Raw genomic sequence first — 24,377 nt, 5'->3', positions numbered from 1 at the left:
GGCTCCCAGAATACGCTTACGACATAACGAGGTGCGACTGTAGATGAGAGTAGCATTCAGTGGGAGGACATGTGTAATAATAATTATATGCTAGCTCATAAAAAGAGACATTATAACGGTGGCGCTCAAAAGGTATATCAACCAACACCATAATATATGGTGACATTAACTGCAATATAAATAAAATCGGGCTATTCATCCTCCTTTTCTAGTTAACCATTCGTTGCGTGAATTACTACAAGTGAGAAAATCTTCACGATTGCCATTGTTTACGCCCGATGTTGAAGAAATGAACACATTGACAAGCACAGATGATTCAAGGAAAAGAAGTAAAGAAAAACAATACTCAATCGTCAGGACATATATGGTTTAATACGTTCGAAAAGCTCTACAAATTACTTAGTATCCCTCTTCTTCATCGTCGCTGCAAATAGGTTTTTGTGCGTAGTAGATATGCCTAATCAATGTTAGTCAAAGGTTTATTAAACCACATTATGGGGGAAGGGTATTACTCACTGTCGAGAATATGAATGAATCTTCCTGCTCTTCGCATCTATTTTTGCCTGGGCAATTAATGCGTTGACCTCCTCCACCTCCATCTCCATTACTCTCGTCAATAGAGCCATACCAAAGGCCGCAAAGCCTTCCTCAGCTGTCATGTATAAGTATGCACCCATCTCTTTCTGCAGCTTATCCGCAGGCCACGTTCCGAACGGAACCTTCATGGTTTGGTGGGTGGCACATTCGAATCCAGCCTCCAAAATGATTGGCTTGAGATTGGCGGCGATTATGAATTCCCGTCCAAGCTTGGTAGCAGCCTGATTACATAGATCATAGTACTTGTAGAGGGAGCTGTCCTTGGGGAGAGTATTGTCGTCACTGTGGAGGAATAATTCATATTCTGCGAGTTCGATCCAGCCGCCGGGCTTGATACATCTACGAATATCTATCAGCAAGCTGCTATCACTAAATAATAGAGATGAAAGCGAACCTGAAAGCTTCTTTTATAAGCTTGGGCCAATCTTTAATTGCTCCGTTCAAGTGGCGTATATGAACTAGGTCGAAAGAGTTCCTTGCAAATGTCCAGTCGGCCTCCGCATCATCGATTTGGAATTGGACGTTTGGAGGAACCCTGTTATTCTAATTAAGAAAATTTGATTAATTTTTTGCTGGGAAAACCTAACATACCAACTTGGCTGAATAGGACTCAAATCTGTCCCGATGACCTCGGCGTTTGGGTACTTCCTATTATCAATTCCCAGAGTTAGTTGAATAGCTTTTAACAGCTCCAGTAGGCGATCTGCTTACTCAGCGATATCAATTGCCCAGATACCTGTTCCAGTACCGATGTCCAAGATTCTCTGGGGTTCTTCTACTGGCGCTAAGTGAAGCTTATCCTTATATAACAGCACATAAATATGGTGTAGAATATCTAATCTAAATACCAGCATCACATGTTAGTGTGTGCAGCAGGGCCAGGAAGAGAGTGAAATCAAATACCTTTCTTGCTCGGCTTCGTCATTAGGGAGGAGATATTTGCCTTCCTTGTAGGCGTGATATCTGCGGCCGTTTTCGAAGCGATATCTAATTGTGAATAATTAGTAAGCTATAAAGTAGTTTCCATCGCAGATCTCAACAAAGAAGAGATGAATCCTCGATCGCAATCGCGTGACAGTACTGTATCTTTCATTACGGCTGTAGGGGATTGTCATACTCATAGATGGAGGAAGTCAATGAATCTGTGGAGTACTCGCTCCTAGAGGCAGGTTAGATAGTGCAATAAGCCGTCATTAGAAGTTTCGTGTACTCACGACCCTGTTCCATAATCGGATCCGGAATCTTCATCGCACTGTCCAGAGTTAAACACCAGTTAGTTAGATCCACAAAACGCACATAGAACCTAAAAGACTTCAACTCACCAAAGGGTCAAGCGCGATCTCTTCCTCAGGGAATTCTAAATCACCTGCTGATGTTGCTGCTCCTGCCATGATTGATGTATACAGAAGGAAATAGTCTGGGGGAAAAATTGTACAGCGAGTTTGCCCAATAGACAAGATGAACTAACTGCGGGTAGGCAGATGGTGCGTGGGTATTCATAGCTTATATATATATATATATATCACCAGTAAGCACCTGGTTCATGTGTCTGGCTGTACCCGATATTCCGAAATTCTTTTTAGAGTAGCCCATATACCTCCTACCCCTCTGCTTGGCTCCTTCAGGGTAAAGAATTGGTACGGGCCGAAGATCTAACTAGATACAGCAAAGTCTGTTTAAACATCTCACCCTCGCATACAAAACTAGCTAGCATTAGAAGTTAGAGATTAAAATCCCATATGGTGGGTTGGGAACGTCGGTTGCCCAATGCCAACCTCCTTGTAGACACTTTTTTTCTACAGGGGCTGAAGAATAAGAAATATTACCAACAGGTAATCTGTTTTTATGTATTGACAGGAACAAGAACGTTGGGCCTCCCGCCATCACCCGCTGCTACCACTGTTGACAATCCAGAAAGGTACACTTCGAGCGGGTCATGTCGCCCACGGAACTGGAACAGTGATGATGATGATGGTGGTGGTGGTTAGAACATCACTTTCAAATCTCTCACCTCGTCCCCCGCACTATCTCCTGCTAGAGTTTCGCCGAGCACAATGTATCACATTTGTATTTTGAGTCAAAGCGTAGGTACTCTATCCAACTTGTTCTAGACCTAGAGGTACATGTAGTTAGAGTACTTACAGTCGGGAACAGCCATACCCGAATGAAAGGCAATTGGACCATAAGATATCTCTCTACAAGAAGCAGCACCGGAAAACATTACATATGAGGCTCAGTAAGCCAAATGTGCAAATCAAGCTGGGCAGGCATTTATCTCATCTTTGGGAACAACATGGCTGGCGGCGACCACCTCCATCGATGGACTAGCAAAATTTAAAACTGTGGTCAAAATAGAAATAATATGTAGGTACATGATAGGGGCGCTGACATTGATATGTGAGAATGGTACATGTGGGTAGAGTACCTACTACATGTATATAGCTAGAGTAGGTACCTGTACTCTACATGTAGCTCTACACACTCTGGGACTCTATAGTAGAACGCCTTGGAAGAGAAAAAGAATCGTCGATGTATGTACTCTTCATTCCATAAGCTTTCCAGACCGTATGGACTGTGTCCAATTCTTCAAGATATTCTTGACTGAGGCTTTCAACCACACATATGTAATCAGATGCTCATGTGCACCGCCAGCCAGTAGCACGAGAGCGCCCGACTGAGGCACAGGTGCATGAACTATTTAATCGTTCCATTAGTAATGTCCCACATGAACGTTCCGAGAAGTGGTCTCCTGGGATTTAGGCGAGCTGTTGCTTGCGCGCCATGCTGCGCACCCAGTCCGTCCTCGGCAACTGAATTTTGGCGAGCTGTTGCCGCGTGTACTTGGATGGGGGGAAGCAGCCTCTCTCACCTTGTGGGGGCTAGAACACAGGCAATCAAAGGTCTGTATCAAGTAGGTACTTTAGGTACAACGTGCCCAAAAGATATGGATTCTAGTTTTCTTTCCAGCCAATTAAGCAATACCCAAAAAGAAAATCCCCATATAATATAGGAAAACATCGTGAATTTTGAATGTTACCAACTCCACAAGCGACCGACCTAGATCAATCAAAAGGAACACGTTACATGCATACATGTATGTCTACATCAGCACATCATATATGCACCTACTCAACTACAGTACCCATGGCCTGAACTTCCACCCGCCTTGTTCATATTCAATCCTTACGGAAAAATCTAGCGTGGGTACTCCTGGCAGAGAGTATAGTATATATTCCTCCAGTAGAGGTAGAGTTCTCTTTTGCCAGCTACACGTAGTTCTCTACCCTAAGCTCCCTTTCCCCAAATACGCACACCAGGTGCGCATAATTCACTGTCCTATCAGACCTTCAGCCTTCCTGATGACCAAGGCTTCACGTCCCACTGGCTAAAAATTTAGCCTAGTTGGGTGCATCGTTAAGTTGCCAAAATTGGTGCGCAATTGAACCATCTATGGCGAGATATCGTTCTTGTACATCCCATGACAGCAACTATAACGACGACTGTGAGGGATTCGTTTGTCGTCACCACTCCAAACGTGAATCTCATGGCGAATTGGGCGAAGCTACATATGTATGTGGTTTGGAGATGTCGCCAAGGGAGAGCTGCATGCGTTTAGAGTTAGCGATTTATTCTCGAATCATCAAATATTTAAGGAACGGTGCTTACGTTGAATCGTACATCATCTGTATTTAATTATGATTCTTCGAAGACTCTCGAGAGTCGGGAGTGGTGCATAAAATCAGGGAACAAAAGAAAAGATAGAAACAAATACACAAACGAATGAGTATATGGTCTGGCCTTGCAAAGGAAATGAATAGAGACCGTATGATTGGTAGTAGATAGCCAAGTAGCCTTTATCGCAAGATATAAATCCTGCCAAACATGAAGACATGAAAAGGAAAGGTCCAAAACCCATAGAAGTACAACAGCACAAGTACAAACAAAGCAAAACTCAGGACATGAGTATCAATCATACCAAAAATTAACGAAATAAAAACTAAGTGACCAATTAAAATGGTGTAAGGTTTTAATGAAAAAAAGAATTTGAAGAGGAGAGTTTGTATTCCTCATCCAATAGCCATGAAAGCGGAGGGGGAAATGAAAATTGGGTCCAGGCCGTCGTCACATGTGGGGGGTCGGTTTTGAGATTACCCTGGTGATTTACCAAGGATATGTACATATATTCAGATGGTGATCATGTATGGATCGGACTCGGAGGCAGGGTGGCAGTAGTGTTCGGTGTGGCGAGGAATCTAGAAGGTAGGGCTCAATAGAATGCTGCCTTGTTTTTCGATTTTTGAGTACCGACCACCGGCAGATTTTCCACATGAAAAGTTTGAACATTAGATTGCATTGATGAGTCGGTAATTGGTTGATGTGGGAGAGCCAGGCGGCGTACCGTAACGCGACCGGCGGATGGCACAATCATCAAGCCTCATTCGAACTGGGCAAACGGAAACGGATCGCAGTGCCAGTTGTAGTTTGAAGGATCTAATGCGCCCCAATCCCCGCTGGGCCTTTGAGAGCTTACATTTTGGTACGCGGATCCATAATTCGCGGAATGAGAATTTGGGCTCTGTGACATATAAGTCAAAGAATAATTTGGATGCTGGCTGAAATTTTGAGTAGGTTGCCGGGTATCTAGCGGCGAGTTATTAACTGAGCCGCCATCAACAAGACTGGAGGTTGAAGCTGTAGCATCCATTTCGTAGTAGTTATGCTGACTGCCAGCTCTCGTCGCCGTAGGAGAGTTCTGAAATGATGCATTCCGTAACTTTGCATCCTTTTTCTTTTGGCAGGCGCCAGGAGTGTTGAGATGTCTTTTGAGGGAGCTGTCTCGCCCAAAGAGCGAGTCACAAACGGGACATCTGCATTTAGTCTTGCTATGAACGGCTTGATGACTCCTAAGGAATGCATTAACATCAAATAAAAAGATCGAACAATAAAGTAGGTAGGTAGTACTTACTTCAGCCGTGCTTCAAATTGAAATACTTCGTTGCAGTCGGGGCATTTATGCCTTTTAGGTTCCCGGCGAGTCGATTTTGTGCTACCTGCGCTCGTGCTATGCATCCGGCTCGGAGTACCTGTTGCTGTTGTAGATAGTCCTTTGCCATTATTTCCGGGAGATACACGTCGTTTACTTTGTCGCGGTCTTGTAGAGCCATCGATATAACTCGAACATCCACGCGGTTTGATAGCATCTGCATGTACATTTTGGTCCCTTACCCCAGTAGTCGACATAGCTTTTGGGGCGAGCCCTCTCCTTGGGTCCAAGAACTCCGTTCCTCCTTGCGTGATAATCCTGTGTGCAGACTCTATTCTCTCCAGAAAAGCATTGCCATTTTGCTCTCTTGACCTTTCTGACATGCGCATACCTAGGTCTGCTTCCCAACCAAATCCCTCCACGCCTACGCCTTTGGCGGCCTGCTGGATGAGATTCTTAGAGGTTGAAGTCCCCATATCATCCCCGTGGTTATCCTTTTGAGTTAGTCCAGGTGCCCAGGGCGCATCTTTTGGATCTTCGTTTATGAATCGGTTCATTATAGAGTAGCCCGGATTAAAGTCATACGTGTTACAGTTGAGGTAGTTGTCAATACACTTTGAGATTTCTTGCACTAAGGATGCCCTAGCTTCAGAGGGTAGAAAGTACGGATCGACAAGGTCTAAAGGTACACTTTCTACGATATTCCGCTCGTCGAAGTTTTGAATGAATGTGGTGCATAGGTTTGCCATTAGAGGCTTCATTAGGGGTTTGATGAAATCGGCGTGCTGCTGTAATGACTCCGGCAATGTTTGTAGTCGGGAAGCGGTACATCTTTCGCTCGCCATGATGGATTGTTCTTTGTGTCAATATCGACTATTACAGGTATTTGTATTAGCATCGTAGTAGCAACATCACTAGTGGTAGTCGGGTAGGCGGGTATATTTAGAGAGCTAGCACTTACAAAAGTAAACACCAGAGCTTGCGATCGCGTACTGGAACAGACAAAAAGGTATAAGGTCTTATTTTAACAAAAGATGCCTTCCCCCAAAAATGAGAGCAAAAGTGGGTAACAGCTGCGCAAAGCGTAAAACAGGCAACCAAATAAGCCTGTATGAAAAGCAACACAGATACAGGCGCAGGGTAAGACGTAGCTACAGGGTCGTAGTTGACTATCGTATCGACCTTCAAGTCGAGTTCAAGTAAAAATGGAGGGTCGGACGTCGATAACTTATAGGTATGCGCCAACGGTGCGTAATGTGCGAATTCGCACAGGAGCGCAGTGCGAATTGATAATTTTGCTAGAGTCGAAGACGAAGTAGAGTCGCTGCAGAGAGCAGTCCCGAGCAGACTTTCAGTAGCTTTATGGTTTTCATAACCAAATAAACATGCGCAGGATTTCTCTTAATTAGGGATGGGGAAGCTGGAGGGGGAGGACGATAAGCTTCTGTCTGTCTGCTCCTTTTCGCTGCTAGTGGTACATCATCAGCCTACCTTGGAATTAGTTCAGACCTTTTTTTTGGACCCTGTGCGACATCCGGATCCCGAATTGAACCAATCATCTTTTGTGGCTCTGTGGCCCGTTTGTGAATTTATGTATGCACAATAGCATTATATACCGCGTACTCAGATGGAACGGCATCATCTTTCGGTTACTGAGTTTCACAGCGACGTTTCACCTGAGACCTGGGCATCAAAATCAGTTGTAGCAACACAATCGCTCGAGGTGATGCCTGGTGAACTGATGATAGTGCCTATGTAGATGTGGGTACTCAGATGAATCAAAATCATAAAGAACGTTTAGTTTAGCAAGTCGATTAAACTCCGGTCGTTGATCCTCTCTGCACCATCAGCCAGAAAATACTATCAGCAATTGATGCATATCGTTTTTTTTCTTTCTGTATGCACTCCACATACATGTACTTACACACGTCTGAGTTTTACAACCTGGCACCCATAATTGCTCTGCTGTTTCACTGTTTTATGGATCCACTTTGACGCAGTAGGTGCAAGTAGCTAAGTTGTGAGCGGGCTGTGCTGCTGTTGCTGTACGTTCCTGTGCTGGTGAAAGATGACCTGGCTCAAATTGCAAAAACGAGGTTCGAAGAGGAGGCTGAGAATATGGCTGCACCTACCTACAGTAGTCATCTTTCCAAGAATTGTGACCTGGATCATGTACGTACAGGTAGTCTAGCCACCTCTCTTCTGTGCTTGCTAGCGCCTTTCGACCAGATGAGCAGCTCATGGGACCCAAACTGAGTGAAAGTGACGATCGGAGTACTGGTATTAGCCCGTTCATGAACCAAATTTCTCAGCCTCAAACTAGATGTGACTTCCTGTTTGAACACTCTCAAACGGGCATACAATGGAGAGGTATCAAAGCCGCCTCATCCGTCATTGTCCCTACCGGCTAGGAGAACCTATTTGGAGATTTCATCATGATCAAAAAGCGATCATATTAATAAAGTACAGTTGTATGTACGCTGTACGGATCGTACAGAGACCCGTGAACAGAAGGACAATATCAGCCTTGAGGTTGAAGCCTATTCCAACGTCGTCGTCTTGTTAGCCAGACAGCGCAGACACTACATTGCAATTACATACATGTAGTTTGCCGGCTAATTGCATGTAACTTCGGTAGAGTACGGTGTGGTACTCTACTTGGGTGCAGACTGTCCAGTGCTTTACTCTATGATTTTGGGGCTCAAGGATGAATTACCCGTCGTGAGCGTACAGAAAGTTGCTTAAGAATTCTAAGTTCAACTCCTAATCATGGTAATACATACTGTCACGTAGAGTAGTACTCCAGTAGGTACATACTCTACAAAACCAGTCTCAACAACTCCAACCCAGCCCATACTTTGCGTCTCTGCACTACTGCTGCTGATGCACCTCCACATCCACAGGCTCGTTCCCCTCCCCCTCCCTCACTACTCTATCTATTAATTGCTGGACTTGCCACCGTCTGGGGTAGCGAAAAATTACCACACGATCGAATGACTACATGTACATATTAAGAACCTTATTTACGCGAATGGATGTTCGCCTGTGCCTAGCTGTTCGAACACTTGCGACGATTCTGTCATCCAAAAATAAGCTTTGCCTTCTGGAAGGCCTCCAAACCAAACGGTACACGATAAATGTTACGTGTAATATCTGTTCTAGACTACATGAATCATTGAATTATTATGAACCTTGCACCTAGCTGAACGAACCCCCAGAGCCCCCGGAAGCACAGTTATCATGCTTCTTGGCAATTGGAGGACGTCGGGAAATTAAATCTATCTTCTAATCTTTTGAAAATCATCGAAACGCCGGTGAGGACATTGCTTATTCAAAGTACATGAGCACGGGATACAAATTGCACTAGATTCAGAAGAAGTGTGCTTAGACAGCGGGTTTTCCGGAGCGGCCGGAGGGATTTGAGCCTGCCTACACTGTATAATAATGAGTACTTAGAATAACTGAGTGAGACAACTGACTTGAGTATGTAAACTATACATATATCTGGTCACTGAGTTACATAACGAATAGAAGAGCTCCCGACAAGGCTCTGTTCCTCCATCCATCTTGCCTTATTCATCCGAATTTCCGGGGCAGTTAGGTTCTAAATGGCCCCGAGGCTCACTCGCCAGATCATGAACGGGGAAACTACATGTAAGCTGATCCACTGTAGTATATACTTAGAGTAGGTACATACTCAACATAGATGTTACACCCAGTATCTGTACTGGACATTGACAGGTAATTTCATATAGGGCTTGAATGAAGTATGTATGTATGTAGGTACCTGGATTTTGGGTTTTCTATTGTCTGTACCCAAGATCTATGTATCACCATTAAGAGTCAGCGGCCAGCTCCGGAGCCTCTCCGTTCCGTTGAACGTGCGAGCTTTGGCATACGTCCAATAAACCTATCATTACGGAGGCTCTCCGCTTGGAATTTTGCACTCCTATCAGTCATCGGCTCAGCAATTGAGTTGCACTGCTGCTCCCCAATTGGCGATAGTAGAAAGATATCCTAATCGGGTATCCTAATAATCTAGGCTACATAACTCTTTTGTGAGTGCAATATAACAATGATGATTTCATCATAAAAACAGGGACAGTGGATCAATTACGTTGTTAATGTCGAATTTTCAACAGAAGAAGAGTAAGTCACAATTAGAATCTCAAAACCTACCTGTTCCACATTCAAATGAAGCGCAGGGCGTACATACGCGCAGAATAATGATGCACGATTCCCCATGGTGGTTAGGTCGGCGAGAGCTCACGGAGCCTTACTTGAGAGTAGTAGTTTTGTAGACACATGGGCTCTAAAAGACCTCGATGCATTGATACTTTAATTACGTCTCTACTCTACATACCTTGAACTGTCTGCTCTTCCAACAGCGTGAGGTACAAGGTTATTCTGCGGCACAGCATGTCCTCTAATCGGAGCCATATGAATCCTCCTCGACAGATATAAGCCAATCATCATGCAATCGATTAGGGACCGGGTATCCAGGTAGTGCAGTACTGTGCAAGGCGTCCACTCCAGAACAAGATATTTGAAGGCTTCCTCTCTTGCATCTTGGGGCTTAAAATAAGCCCACTACCCTCCCTTAGAAGCTATTCATCGACGACATCAATAGATGTAATAAAGGTTTCACATTTTTGACGACGCCCTTCTCCCTTCTGATGAATCAAATGCCATAGATCTACTTGACCTAAGTCAGGGGTTGTCGTGCCGCACGCCGGCGGCGCGTTCTCATCGAGTACCTTGTCTTAATTCAAATCCTAGATCTCTTATCCCTTTCCCTGGTAAGAAGAACGGATACCATCGGAAAGTAAACCGTTCAACGCGCAGAGAGGTTTCTACGTCTTACTTACATGTCTTGGTACCTAGGACCGCGTAGCCTTGTCTTCTAGAATCGGTAAATTAAAGTGAATCAGAAGGCTTGGTTTTCGTTGGAATGCCACATGGCTGTCTGGGGTGAGAGCGTATGTAGGGCTAATTATCCCCCACATTTATATCGTATGGAGTCTCTAGCTCTTGATACTCCTCAAAGATTGATCATCGCGATTATGAGATTGGTAGGCTGGCTACATGTAGTTAGCATAGACCAAGGATTTATGCACCCTCGAGGAGAGATCTAGGGTCAATGAATTACCAAATTCCCAATGAAGCAGTCACCGGGTACGGCGTCCGTGAGCCCAGGTGAGATTTCTCGCTGAGTATAACCCTAGCGTTCTCCCCAGTGCTATCCAAGTCAAAAATTTAGTATTGGAGTACCACGAGGCTGTATCAATCAGTAGCTAACAGCAGATACATCATGTTTTGTCTACCCACATAGTCCTGCTTGTCATTCGTATACAAAAGTCGCCTTGATCCTGCATGTGATTGTCTACGGAAGCTCCGGCTCTCCTGCATTGCATGACTACGGATATAACCTTGTAGGTTATCAACATGTAAAATTTTATCATTGTATCTAACTCGTACCATACGGTTAGATCCTGAAGTTATACGCCTCGTACAGGGCTCTTAGATTCACTCACCAACAAGAAAGAAAAAAAAAGGAGATGTGTCGAAGAATGATAGGAAAGTAGCCTAAATAGGGTTTTCACCACGACCAGGAGAGAAAAGAAGGCTACGCCAAGGAAGTTCTCAGTCTTTTTTTTATGTCCCTGATCTTAGATAGCTCCAAAATTAATCTCGATCAAAAGCATTGATCATTCGATGTATGTATGTAGTCATGAAATATCACTCGATCAAGCCTACCATTTTGGCACGCCTTGTTTTTAACTCATCGATTGCGCTTTTGACATGCCTGATTGGTTAGCTCTAACACTGCATAAGCCAGAGTACTGAGTTGCTCAGCTAGCTGTGAGAGTAAGTAAATCCAAATTTACCTTATACTTAGATTCTTAGATCTTAACCCTGGTATGGGACGCTGGCAATTCCGGCAATTCGGCGTCCATGATCTAATCGTATCTTGCGATTTATATCATAAATGATAGTGGTAGAGGTGCCTAACATGAAGTCCATACACTTGGCTATGTTTGGCGTCTTCCTCCTTTGAACAAAAGTATGTACAGGAGGGGCTGTTTTGATTAGCCAGGTATTGGAACAAACCACTTACGCCTAGAGTTAGTTGGGAATACTCGGAATAATATGTGTATTGTATCGGAAAATTCGAGGTACCTAAACTCTAGCTAGTCGATGTTTCCATGTCTGAGATGCCGTGCTTACTTGCATGGTTTCACACAGCCATGTGGCTTTCTCCGCATGAACCGGTTTTGAATCACAGTTCACGGACATGTTTCTGTTGACATTCCCAAACCTCTCTGACGTGCGTGCTCAATCTCATGGAACTTTCCACGTTTTTGAAAGGATCATCCAGCCGTGGGCTGTGTAACGCGCAAAAGGGGCTTGGGTCTGAGAGGTTAATATTTTAGTGACCTTCATCTCGGACGCTCTGAAGGAACCCATGAGTATGCATAACGACTGGTTTTGATAGAGTCAGGATTGAGGGGTCGGGATCGCCGTAAACATGGCAGCCTCTATGTTTACTGGTGGTTAGTGTGAGTGGTCGAACCAAATGGCGAGCAATCTTGTGTGATATATTGAAGTACCTGGACTCATTAACTCTAGTTGGTAAGCACTGCATGCACAGCCCGGGTTCGATCTATTGCCTTTCTGGACATTTCAACCCTGGGAAAACCTGGAGTAAGAATCTGGGGCACACACCGAATGATCTTGTTTGTAGGCTGACATAAAAATCGAACGTAATTCCCGGTCAATTAGAGAAGATGAGGCCCGTATCGCTCTCGATCGAGGAGATAGAGAGAGGCAAGCCTTGTCAAAGAGCGAAACAGATTCCGAGTCAATTCAAAGAGGATTTAATTTTCGGTACATGTGAGGTCTAAGTGGAAAGGAGAAGCACGTACCGCCCTGTTAGGAAGAACTAGTCCCTAACTTCTGAATGGTTCAGATCAGTGCGTAGCGCATAGCGCCTTACTTATCCAATCCCACATGTTCTAGAAAAGAGGCTCATAAAACGTGGCAGCAACGTGAGCAACTCGCTTTACCTTGAACCCTGTCAACCACGTGGAATGAGCACGATGCTGTACGACCATCGAACCTGTAGCCAGCGTCTAAAGCTGTCTAGAAATATCATTGAGGGATATGTTTGGACCCCTCACCCGCCTCAGGATATCATCATAAATTGCAATTTTATATGCTCTTGATACCTTGCTCACTGCAGTCATCGTTGGACACCCAAATTCCAACTGCCGGTTGGAGGCTTTATCTTTGATAGAATAGACCGCACAGAGAAGTTTTGATTGGGTATATATACGTATATACGTATGTACACATGCCGAAAAGCTTAAAGATTCAGCCGGCGGGGTCTTTGGAAGATGTGACTTTGCATCCGGAATCATAGATCGTGAATTGAAGTGGGTTTAAGCATATATTGACGTATTCTTATGGTAGGAGTATACATTCAGCGCTGTGCAGAGACGGCGACATGTCGTAGTATAGAAGAAAATACATGCATACACATGTATGTAGCATAACACAAATACACTTTCGGTTCGTAGATTAAAATATGTAGATATAAGGAAAGAAACAAAACTAGAACTAAGAGTAACCACGCGCGCAAACCAAATAATTTTCATCTAGATATCTATATAAGAGTAGCCCAGCTACCTATGATTCATTGGTTAACGCCTTAATCCATTTGCCCAAGCTGTTTAATAACGTGCAGCCTGTATATGTGGTTTTGAGAAACATACCATATTTATATTCGGATATAGATATCCCCAATCATTCACGAGACCTCGAATATACCACTACACCCTCTTCGTCTGGTGTTTGCCCAAGATATCTTCTCATAGCTTCAGGCATCGAGTTTGATCTTTGCGGAACTTTCATCGCATTTTGGTTTTCCCAGGAATCATTTCTCTCCATATCACCGTTGTTTTCAGCGATTCCATTTTCTGAATGGAGGTCGGCGAGAGATGTGTGTTTTTCGGACATTCCTGTAGATAGCTTCCGGCTGGTTAGTACAGGATAGTAAAGAAGAACATCAAGTTGTTTATACCTCAACCTCCTATTATCGCGTGATATTTACTGAGTTACGTACCGATTGCTGCTGCCGTAGTGTATATGTTGATATAGTTATACCGTGCCTACAGTTAAACTCTAATTAATTTTCCAAGAATCAAAACCTCAAATAAGGCAGCACACTATATATACGCAGGCGAGTCTTCTATACACGAAGAGGCGGGTAGTACTGGTTGATACAATTGCAGGCTGGCCGTTGGTATGCAGGTAAGCACTGCCCGCAGGAGGTCGTAAGTGCACGTTTTAGTGTAAAAATGATAGACATATCGATGAATTAATTTTGTTCTTCCCCGTGCCTAATTTTGTGCGCAGGTTGTCGGATACTGCATCGCAAGGTGTAATGAGTTAGCTTCAATGCGAACTGCTCTGATCTATATTGTAAACATTACCTTAAATAGGCTTAGCTACGGTGCTGATAAAGGACTAGAGTATATAAAAGAGAAAAGATAGAAGGCAGCCGCATTCTTCGACTGATATATGGGGGAAGTGTTACAACCTGTTACATATAGCTGCCTAGGCAATATAAGTTCCGGCCTATCGACCAATCGATCAAAGGGTCAACGAATCGTCGGCCATGATCCATGAAACGGGCCCGCCTGATGAATGTCTCACTGTATAATTCCCTGCATACTGTTAAGTTCAATTGAGTTGGTTACTCGCCGTGAGCCGAAGACATTCGTCTTTCCGTCACACAGCCAGCAAGATATCAGATCTTAATCCATCAATGCAGCAGGTCAGGGGAGGAATTTTACATCCCTGCGCCGCGTTTGCCTAAAGATAAGTGGCAGTACAGTTTACATTCGAATCCATGTTCTGAGAAAGGGGTAGCCTAGACTGGGCTTTTGGATATTGTTCTGTTCTACTATTTCAAGGTTCTGTACGTTCTTATTCGATCAAAGTATCGATTCCGCATCTCAGTTAGCCCAACTCCAACGCCATGAGCAGCAAGGTGCTATCATAAAAATAATTTTACAGTCATAACTAGATAGATTCCTCGACGCGTGCTGCGATTAGGAACTTAGGCTTTCTTTTATCAAGGCCCTTCTTAAAGTATGCAGTCCTGACACCTAGCTCGGACCTTCCGGCCATGGCACAAACCGGCTTAAAACTGACAAGGGACGTCTTTGGGCCCATTGGTACAAAGGCGATCCATGAATAATGAAAGGATGAACGTCGGTTATTGACAAGCTGCTAGCTGCTGGAGCGCTGACTGTCAAAGATGAAGAGACAACTGCTTTGCTGATGTGACCTGATTCTATATATCCCTTAATTGTCCTAAGATATGGGGAAGAGGGGCATTGCTGACTAGAACTGAAGTCCTAACACCAGTACAGCGGGACAGCTTTACTGTCGGCTCAAATACATGTATAATGTATGTAGTTTGATCTAAAGTTCATGTACTACATGTAATTATAACCTATAACTCAATTTACATATGTGCATGTAGTTAAAATGAGGTACTACAATATGTGGTATACCATATATACATGTATATACGGCCACGGTGATACCGGGGAAACGTGTAAGTTATACTCTCAACAATATTGAGTACGCCCATGTAGCTTATGAAGTACTCTAAGTTGTTATACATGATGTCATTTTAAGAAGACACATATTGCATACATGTATTTGCGCTATTAGCCACTTTTAAGCATTGGGATTTGCAGCTAGAAACGTCACCAACAATATCGAGTAAGCTCTAGCATATATATATGGCTTGAGATTCGAACGCCTTCATTAATATAACCGATCCAGCATTGACGTCTCTCCGCCTCCGCCGTACCCTTTCAATTTGCTCGTACTACTTGCTCTATTTATAACATTCAGTAAAGCTTAGCGCAATGGGCCCACAATAAGTTGCAAATATATCTCAGGCTGAAACGCTCGACCTCCAGTCTAGCTAGCTAGCCAGACTTATTTCTAGCCACGTGCACGACTATAAGACCTCGGTGTCACCCTAAAGGGAAGCATTGAGAAGACTATGAAGATCGTGCTTATACATTTCATAAAGCTCTTAGTATTTTCCATAAAGCCCAACAGACATATGTGTACTCTGGATCGATGAAGTTAACTCGTGTATAAAATGATGTAGTACTAGTTGACATAAGAAATGCAGTAGTCACAGAAGACTTGAATCCCTCTGAAATCAATCGAGTACAGAACTCTGAAAAGGCAAAAAAAAGAAAGAAAAAAAAAGAGAAAAAAAACGAGCGGGCACAATCAACACCACAGAGCAAATACCGAGCTAGAGTCTAAAACAGATTTTTGCCAAATAGCTATTGAAGATCAGTCGTAGGATCGAATTAACTCCAACCCCCCTTCCCCCCCCTTCTCTAGATCCAACCAGCAATATTAGACAAAGAAAGAGAAAACGCAATATGTCGAAAGTGAATATTAACGAAATAAATAATAATCAGCAAATAATCCGTACCAGTAACGCCCAAAGACAAGCGCTTTAAACTATCCTCCACGTAGTACTTACGCCTACGCTTCGACCTCTTCACCTGGCGGAAGCCGTGGCCACGTTGCTGATGGTCTATGGCCGTTCCGTATTCCGTCGTTGTTTTGTGATGACCGCATTGGATTATACAGCCCCGGCCTTTGTGGCCTTCCTTCTCTCTGTGAGCTCTTCCTCTTGATAGACTTTAAGTCTTTGATATCCTTCTCAACTATCCCATAGAGATCGTCCAACAGCTTACATCTCTCCCAGTCCTTCAGTTGCCAGCAAAAATTCCTCGTCAATTGAATCAACGCCAAAAGATCTCTGTCTGACTTTACTTTCTCTTTCTTGAATGCATGCTGTATCTCATCCACAGGTGAGATATCACCATTAAAAGACTCGATCCTCGACACCATGTCCCTCTGCAACCCTCGGGCATCACTAATTCGCCGAAGAAGGTGTGTCCAGTGCGGTAGACTGAGATCGGTGGGGCTTGTGATTTCCTCGCGTTTGGCGGTTATACAGAGCGGCTTTGAACTCCTATCATTGATGGTATCGAGGTGTGACTTGTGTTGTTTGTAAAACGTGAATGCGGCCTCAATACAACACTTCTGTAAGTGTTCGAAATACTTGATTTGCTGGTCCTTTTCGAGGTGTGCTTCCTGTTGGGGTTCCATGGTCGGCGCGGCACTCGATTCTGCCTCGATATCTCCATCGGAATCATCCTCGGACTCGCTTTCAATGTTTGGAAGAAACTCCCGTCCTATCACCATCTCACTGGTTGGGGACATCTGGGGCGCAGCCGGAACGCTACGGTCCACCGAGATTGTTCCAATCTCGTATCGAATCCCCGGACTGTTGATGCCTCGAGAAGAAGTCGATTCGGGACCGGCTTGAAATCCAAAGCCTGCATTCCAGCCGAGCTGGAATCCGTTCCTTTGTTCTCTGGCGCCCAATCTATCACGTATCCTATCAAGAGATTGCACTATCTGGGCGTGTTCAGCAGCACTAGGTGAGAGCGATTGATGCTCCAGTAGATCCCCTAGCATGTTCAATTGCCCAAGCACATGTGCCAATACTGCTGTTTGCAGAGACTCTGCAACACCATTGATATCCACACCTCCATTATCACGGGGACTCAGCAGCGCACTTGCCTGCCTACCTAACGCCCCTCCACCGGTAAACTGGGTCAAAAAGTCGCCGAGGTCAAGGTTTACACCCATATTCAGGCAAGTCCTTACATCCTTCTTCAAATTCCTCGGCGGCACCGGGAGCCAGGTGACCTTCAATGATTCTTCTGACTTGTGGTGCTTTGTCACATGCTTCAGAGCTTTCTCGCGTTTCCTGAAGGCGCAAACTTCTACTTCGCAGTACCAGATCCGGTGCGTCGCTTGGTGCCGGATAAAGGCGTCGATGCTGGAGGCGGTGAAGTTCTCGGCGCATTTGGTGAATGCGCAGTGGTAGCGTCTGGTTGGGATACGGCAAATCTTGGTGTGTTCTCTGATCAGACAATGGGGGAAACGTCAACACATCTACATCTGACCGAAAGTACTAATGCTACTACCAGTACTACTAGATGTAACTACATGTATGGATGTAGTAGCTAGTAGCTACTAATAGAGGCCGGGTCCGAGCTAGCTCTCTAAACTCTTAATTGGGAAACGTACCTGTATAAACCATCATCCGTGAAATAGCTTCCACAATCTTCCCGAAAACATCGGAGTGGGCTTAATGGTTCGGGGGTGGTGGTGGTAGTGGTGGTGGTGGTGGCTTGAAGGGCGCTGCTGGTGTCGTCTACTACTGGCGCCGAGGACCCATTCGCAATCTATATGGGGCATCAATTCAGGCGCCCCCCAGAACCATTGATCGCTTATAACTTACCACCGCGTTTGTCTTGTGCCTTCCAGTCTGAATCAACGGGAAGGTTGGGAACTTATCAAGACTCCAACGTGTAGCTGGACGAGGTGCACATGGTCAGTACGACGGGTAGCTGCAGAGTTCAAGTCAAAGGGGTTTGGATTTACTAACTCATATTGCGCGTTACAAGATTGAGACTATACTACGCTGGCGGACTTCGGGTACACGTATGGGGATGAGGAGAAGAGAAGAATGAGAATGAGCTCGTTTCCATCGTCAATGGCAAGTAAGGAAGGATGATAGCCATATGTATGTTGGGGCGACCAGGCGGCGCCGCACAAAAGAAGAAAAAATCCTTGTTGGATTTCTAATAATATGCTGAGGCTCTGTTCAGGCGCTTGGAGCAGATTGCCTGCGGATTCATCTCGCGGTCTACTGTACTGTGCATGCAGACATTGGATTATGTTATCTCGAGTGCAGTACGGGTGTTACTTTTATTTTGCTAGATACTCTAATAACAACGGTCCTACATTATATTGTATGTAGGTAGGTAGCTACGCTCTACTCAGCATTCTCATGGCAAGCATGACCCTGGCCCCATCTACCTTTGATCTTTCAGCTATCCAGCGCTCGCGGATCCAATGAATGCAGTTTACAGGGGAACTTTTGTTGACACTTGAGCATGAGCTTACTCTACATGTACCGTATTTACCTACAAGGTACTCGACTCCTCTACTCGACCCTGGGAATTACCACCGCCACCCGCATTGTATTAATGGTCGTTAATTTTACCTGCAGTTTGTTTCTTGATAATTATATATCGCTCTCAACAAACAAACAATCGCTCCTTCGACCCCCGACTCGCCGTACTGAACATAGGCGACAGGCAGCGGGCTAGAGAAGGAAGGTGCTCAACCTAGGCCTCAGTTGTGTGTATTTACTTCGTGCTGAAACCTCAGGTAGCAATCGAGGTAATTAAAACCCCAAAACCCGGTCAAGGATTCCCATTTTAGCCAGCAGTCTAGAATCAGGATGAAGGGTTCTCCAGGCATACCCATATCAGAGACAATCGAAATCCTCGATCAGGCGGAGCATTATCCATTTTTTTTCCTTTCCCCTTCCCGCCTTCGCTTATCACTGGGACGTGCGGCGCGCGGGACATGCGGATTAAGCTTAAGCTCATGCCAAACAAATGTTCGGTTGAAGTTGAAGAGAAAAAAACCCATGGGACCGATACAGGAAATCCATCCATCCATCCTAACCCACTCCGCGAGCACCTGACTGCCCATGCCTCCTGGGCGCCGGCTCCGGCACCTCTTCTTCCTCCTCCTCCTCCTCCTCCTCGATCTCCTCTATTCTTTTATTTTTTTCATTATGCCGCTGCTTCCGCTGACATGTCGACCTTGCATGATGCTGATGGTGCTGACATAAACTTATCCATGCTATAGCTAGCTAGCTCTGAACGTATTACCTATCTCCTCTGGCTGTCCCCGTGCTGTGATTGGAGGAAGGGCGGAAATTGCGTTTGTGAGCGAGTGATTGTCTGTGAAGCCGCTATAAGCTGGCTAGTATACTCAACTAGGGTGGCGACGCCATCGGGGGTGGTGTACTCTAGGTAGGCGGGTTTGGGAGGGTTGGGGACTTCATGGATTGGGGAGATGTAGATATCTACAGTATAACCGTTAATGCGCTAGTAATGTAGCAAGAATACAGTACTGGTATATATAACGGTGTTCTTTTTGTAATGCCCGTTTAACTCCGTATTATGTACTAAATTCCGCAGTCCTGTACTGGTAGTGATTTCGTGGGTCTGTATTAGTGCGATTGTGATACGAGAGGCCGAGGCTCTGATCGGTCTTTGTGATATGTAGATAATAATACAATGTAGATTGCAATTGCATGTAAAGTATGTAAAGACATGTATAACTCTACTGCCCGGACTTTAAAATATCGGAAACGGGGCTGAGAGTATTACAGTGAGGAAACGTTACTGATATGATGGCCATCACACTCACTCACTCACTCACTCATTTATTCGTTCATTCGTTCATTCGTTCAATCATTCACTCACTCACTCACTCCTCACTCATTCTCACTACATGCACCCACACTATATTTACCATATCCCATATCACAATATATCAATCACATCACACTTCTGTACCGAAGATTGATTTGGCAATCCTCAGTTTCGTCTTGTCTCATCTCGCAAATCAACAGTGCACCCTCGATCCCAGGTCTACCCTAGCTCGCTCCCCACCACTTCTTCTTACTCCTCCACCTCTTTCTGACTTTCCTCCTGTGCTGGGGCCCTCTCTCATCTGAACCTGCCTACATCATACATGTAAAAATATACCCCCGATCCGAGATATCGCATCTCCCTCTCTCCCCCAGATATCGATCCCCCCGCAAAAAAACAAAAAAAAAAACGAAACTAAACCTAATATAATCAACTGAGACCCTCCACCCCGCCTTTCTCCGTTATGTAAATATACTCTACGCTGCAGTGCACCGCCACCCAGCTGGCTGCTAACTATGGGAACCGAACTGCACTGGGCAGATACGAAGGGAAGTACTCTAGAGTAAGTGTTTTGTGTTTAGTGCATGCCCTTTTGGAGAAACTCTCCGGCCGGCCCGGCTGGTGGATGTTGGATGCCTGCCTGCCTTCTGTAGCTCTTAGACGGTGCGGTGTAGCTGTAGGTAGATGAGTGCTCAACTAAACCCAAAGGCTGACCGGCCTGACTGGGCGATATGATGGTCAAGACAGCCACGTGAGCGGGAGTGCACTGTCATGGCCGGGGGCCGGGTCGATCGGGGCTCCGATTCGGGAGTGTCAACTTTTGTAAACTCTTGTAAACGTATGGAAGAGTAGTTCTTATGTAATACTATATATATGTACACATGTAGCTATGATACACAGACTTGCAAGACTGTGATATGAGTATGAGTCGACTGGTGCTCTACGTAGTATAGTGCAATGTTGCATGGTTCACGATGTAGGTAGAGCAGGTAGAGCATTTCTCATAGCCTTGGACAAGACAATACAAGACGAGAGGGGGATCGAAGGCATGTCGTGATTAGTGGTCGATGCACAATACTTCTGTAACTACATGTATGTAGTACCTTGCAATACCTTGCAATTGTCATTGTCCACCCGGAGGACAAGCCGTTTGATTGCAACAGTGGCATGTGCGGAGTACCACAAAGGCAATGTCCCTGATCTGTCATATGTATCTGGAGGGGCCCGGCCGTGCCCGGTTTCTATGTATGTATAATAATAATGTATGTCTTGGGTAGAGTATCGGGGATGGGGAGTTGGAACTTCCGGCTCCTGTCTTGTGCTTGTGCAACGATACTTTTGAGAAAGGTACATACAGACAGAGAGGTACGTAACTTGCTTGCCGGTGTTGTTCTACAAACACAGATGTCAGGCCGGGTGGGATAGGATGGGGAAATCCTGCCTCTTTCACTGCTTCACCCCTCTCAGCGAGAGTAGCTAGCTAGCTAGCCAGCTACGTAGCCATCGCCAAGTTCCAAATCCACACCTTTGTTCCAGAAGGCCCGGCGCCATGGTCCGGCTTGGGCGAGGAGGGGTCGGAGGAGGGGTGGGTGTGTAGAGGGGTACTTCTCGATGGGAAGGGGTGTGTCTCAATGGGAGGGGGTATGTCGAGCAGAACAGAAGAAGGGGGGGGGGGGGGCAGGACAGTGACAGTGACAGCTCCTCTTAGCGAGAGAGAGAAGCAGAACAAGAAGAAGCACCACCCACCCTGATGTGCTGGCACTTCAGTCAGTCAGTTCCAGCCTCATGCTCATCCATGAATGGCCCTCGAGCTGGTAAACCCGGGGAAGGAGGGTGCGGTGCATATGCGGGTGCGGATGCGGAGCTATGCGCACATGCTCGCTCCCGCGCGCGCAAGCAGAGGCTGTTCTACTGTTCTGTTCGTCGGTGGTGCCCGTGGTGCAATTAGGTGGGTGGATGGTGAGGACGTATGGAATGGTTGGATCGTGAGTGCATGGCAGGTTTACATATGTCTACATAATGTATGTATGTAGCTGCCTACATACATACATAACATGTAATTGTCAAGAGGACATGGTTCGCGGTTTACTTTACATTATGAGTGTCCTCATTTGCATTCTGCGTTTTTTATCCCGATTGAGCGGTGGTGAGGGTGAGCGGTGTTCCTGTTCGGGGAACCCTGCAGCACAGCAGTGGAAGTGGAAGTGGAAGTGGAAGTGGAAGTGGAAGTGGAAGTGGAAGTGGAAGTGGAAGCACTAGAACAGACAGAGCAGCTAGCTGGGAAGACGCAAGGCAGAATTGGGTTTCTGGTTCTGGTGATGCGCGCGTGCACCAACGCGGACAGAGATCGGGCATCATGGGTGAGCGTGAGTGAATGAGTGAGTGAGTGAGCGAGCGTGAGTGAGGGTGTGAGTGGGAGGTGAGCGTGAGTGTGAGTGTGAGTGTGAGTGTGAGTGTGAATGAGGCTCTGGAGACGTAGTACTGGAGTGCGAAGAGAACGGTGCACCGGTAGAGAGAGAGAGAGAGCAGGGAAGTTAGAGGAAAGAGAGGAGAGGAGAGTGTGCAGAGGAGATTACGAGTACTACTACTACATACATCCAGTTACATACAGCAGGAACGTTACTCCATGTACTCTACCTGCCACTGGCACGGTAACAGTAGAGAACGGCCATGCTCTCGCTACGTAAAGTAGGTAGGTACTCTCCTCTCCTCTACAGACATACTGCAATTAGTACACTTCCGGTCCCATCCATGAATTGGACAGCTGCAATCCTCCATGAACATGTAGACGAACGAATTGAGCAGCTCTCTAGCCAGCTCTACTACTTATTAGCTACAGTAGAGTACATATATCCACAAGTAGTTAGAGCGCTGGTATCTACTGTCTACAACGAACAAGTAAATGCAACTTCTACCCACTTACGTCCATTCATCTTACTTCTTGAACTCGACAAGTCCCTGTATGACATTGTCTATCCAGGATATCCCATGTTCCCTCACCCATCCCACAGTCCCATTGGCAATGGGGTGAGTGAGCAAGTGAGTCGTATCTCTCCATCCACCCTTCCACCCCAAGCTGGCTAGCTAGCTAGCTACTCTCGTCAACACTCTCTCCCTCCATCCTCCAAACAAGAAAGCAAAGCAAAAACCCAGGGTAAAACACAATCCCCCCTCCCCATTCGCCCATCCCCCCCCCCCCCCCCCCCCTCCACCCCTCGTCGTCGTCGAACCTCCGCCTTCTTTGCGCCTACCAGGCGGAACACACACCGTCGGCAGTCCCGCCCAATCAGCCAATGCCAGCAGTGTCCGCCTCGATCCATTGGCTGCCCGTGATTGGCGCGAATACAGGTACTGTACTCCAGCAGCGCTGTGGTGGTTGCGGTAGTGGTGGTGGTCGTGGTGGTTGCACACATACACACCCAGGTGCGCACCTAGGTAGGTAGGCCAGCCAGGACGCACAGGTTTTTTTTCCCTTCTCTTTTTTTTTTTTTTGCTTTGGCCAGGGAAGGAACGGTTGCTTGGGGGCCCGTCATATCTGTCACTGCACTGTACTGGGCTGGGCTGGGGGGCATGGCGGAAAGCGGAGCGGGCAAGAAAGCAGGCAGGCAGGCAGGCAGGCAGGCAATCTAGAGGTAGGCTGACAAAAAGGTGTACTTACGTCTTGTCTTGGGGAGGAGTGAGGGTGGGAGTGGTGTAGCCATGCTATGAGAGAGAGTGCAGAGAGTGCCAGTGAGAGATGTCGACTCTGGGAAGAAGAAAGAGAGGCTCCAACTTTTGGCTAGCTAGCTACCGTATACCCTCTTACTCCCACTGCCACACCCCCCCCCCCCCCCCAAACACCACTACCAAACTACCACACACATAAAACTGTTTGAGGGTTTTTACTTTTTTGGGATATCCCTTGGGGGCTGGCCGGCCTTTTTGAGACGCTTCTTATTTATTCTCCGAGATTTGTTCATAAGTTGGGAGTTTTTTTTCCCCTACTTGACTACTACTACTACCACGACGTACTACTACTATTGCTACTACTATCTACTATCTACTAGCTATACTGCATACGTACCATACCTGGCTTATACATTTGCTTTTTGCTTCTTCTACTACTTCTTCTACTTCTACTTCTACTTCTGCTTCTTCTGCTTCTTCTGCTTCTGCTTCTACTTCTGCTTCTATACTGCTTCTGCTTCTATACCACTGCTCTTTCTTCATACTATACTATACTATACTGTTGCTTGCTTGCGACGACAACAGAACACGACTGCCACTCACCACTACACGGTATACCACTACTACTGCCCCACAACGACTCGACTCTGTCTTAACTTTTGAAACCTTCCTTTCGAACCATCCATCGCCAACGACGAACGGCGCCT

The 24,377-nt window shown here is 45.8% G+C and overlaps 4 protein-coding genes across 4 annotated transcripts; all 4 read right to left on the bottom strand.

Moving 5' to 3' along the window:
- Window positions 1-399: 399 nt before the first annotated feature.
- H6S33_002006 (uncharacterized protein) lies at window positions 400-1,988 on the bottom strand (the record flags this gene model as incomplete). The annotated part of the gene is made up of 9 exons (XM_044833347.1): window positions 400-457; window positions 517-936; window positions 992-1,132; window positions 1,189-1,245; window positions 1,309-1,437; window positions 1,501-1,584; window positions 1,715-1,756; window positions 1,812-1,849; window positions 1,920-1,988. The coding sequence occupies 9 exons, from the start codon at window positions 1,986-1,988 to the stop codon at window positions 400-402; spliced, it is 1,038 nt and encodes a 345-aa protein (XP_044693149.1).
- A 3,044-nt stretch (window positions 1,989-5,032) lies between these two features.
- Window positions 5,033-6,426, bottom strand: H6S33_002005 (uncharacterized protein; the record flags this gene model as incomplete). The annotated part of the gene is made up of 2 exons (XM_044833346.1): window positions 5,033-5,501; window positions 5,564-6,426. 2 exons carry the CDS (start codon window positions 6,424-6,426, stop codon window positions 5,033-5,035), a joined length of 1,332 nt encoding a protein of 443 aa, XP_044693148.1.
- Window positions 6,427-13,387: 6,961 nt separating this feature from the next.
- H6S33_002004 (uncharacterized protein) lies at window positions 13,388-13,600 on the bottom strand (the record flags this gene model as incomplete). Its single annotated transcript, XM_044833345.1, has 1 exon — window positions 13,388-13,600. The coding sequence occupies one exon, from the start codon at window positions 13,598-13,600 to the stop codon at window positions 13,388-13,390; it is 213 nt and encodes a 70-aa protein (XP_044693147.1).
- A 2,571-nt stretch (window positions 13,601-16,171) lies between these two features.
- Window positions 16,172-18,159, bottom strand: H6S33_002003 (uncharacterized protein; the record flags this gene model as incomplete). The annotated part of the gene is made up of 4 exons (XM_044833344.1): window positions 16,172-17,627; window positions 17,795-17,952; window positions 18,009-18,082; window positions 18,156-18,159. The coding sequence occupies 4 exons, from the start codon at window positions 18,157-18,159 to the stop codon at window positions 16,172-16,174; spliced, it is 1,692 nt and encodes a 563-aa protein (XP_044693146.1).
- Between the last annotated feature and the right edge of the window lie 6,218 nt (window positions 18,160-24,377).

Source organism: Morchella sextelata (assembly GCF_020137385.1).
Source record: "Morchella sextelata strain SCLS chromosome Unknown scls_12, whole genome shotgun sequence".
NCBI lineage: Eukaryota > Fungi > Ascomycota > Pezizomycetes > Pezizales > Morchellaceae > Morchella > Morchella sextelata.
This window is presented reverse-complemented; position numbering and strand designations above follow the sequence as displayed.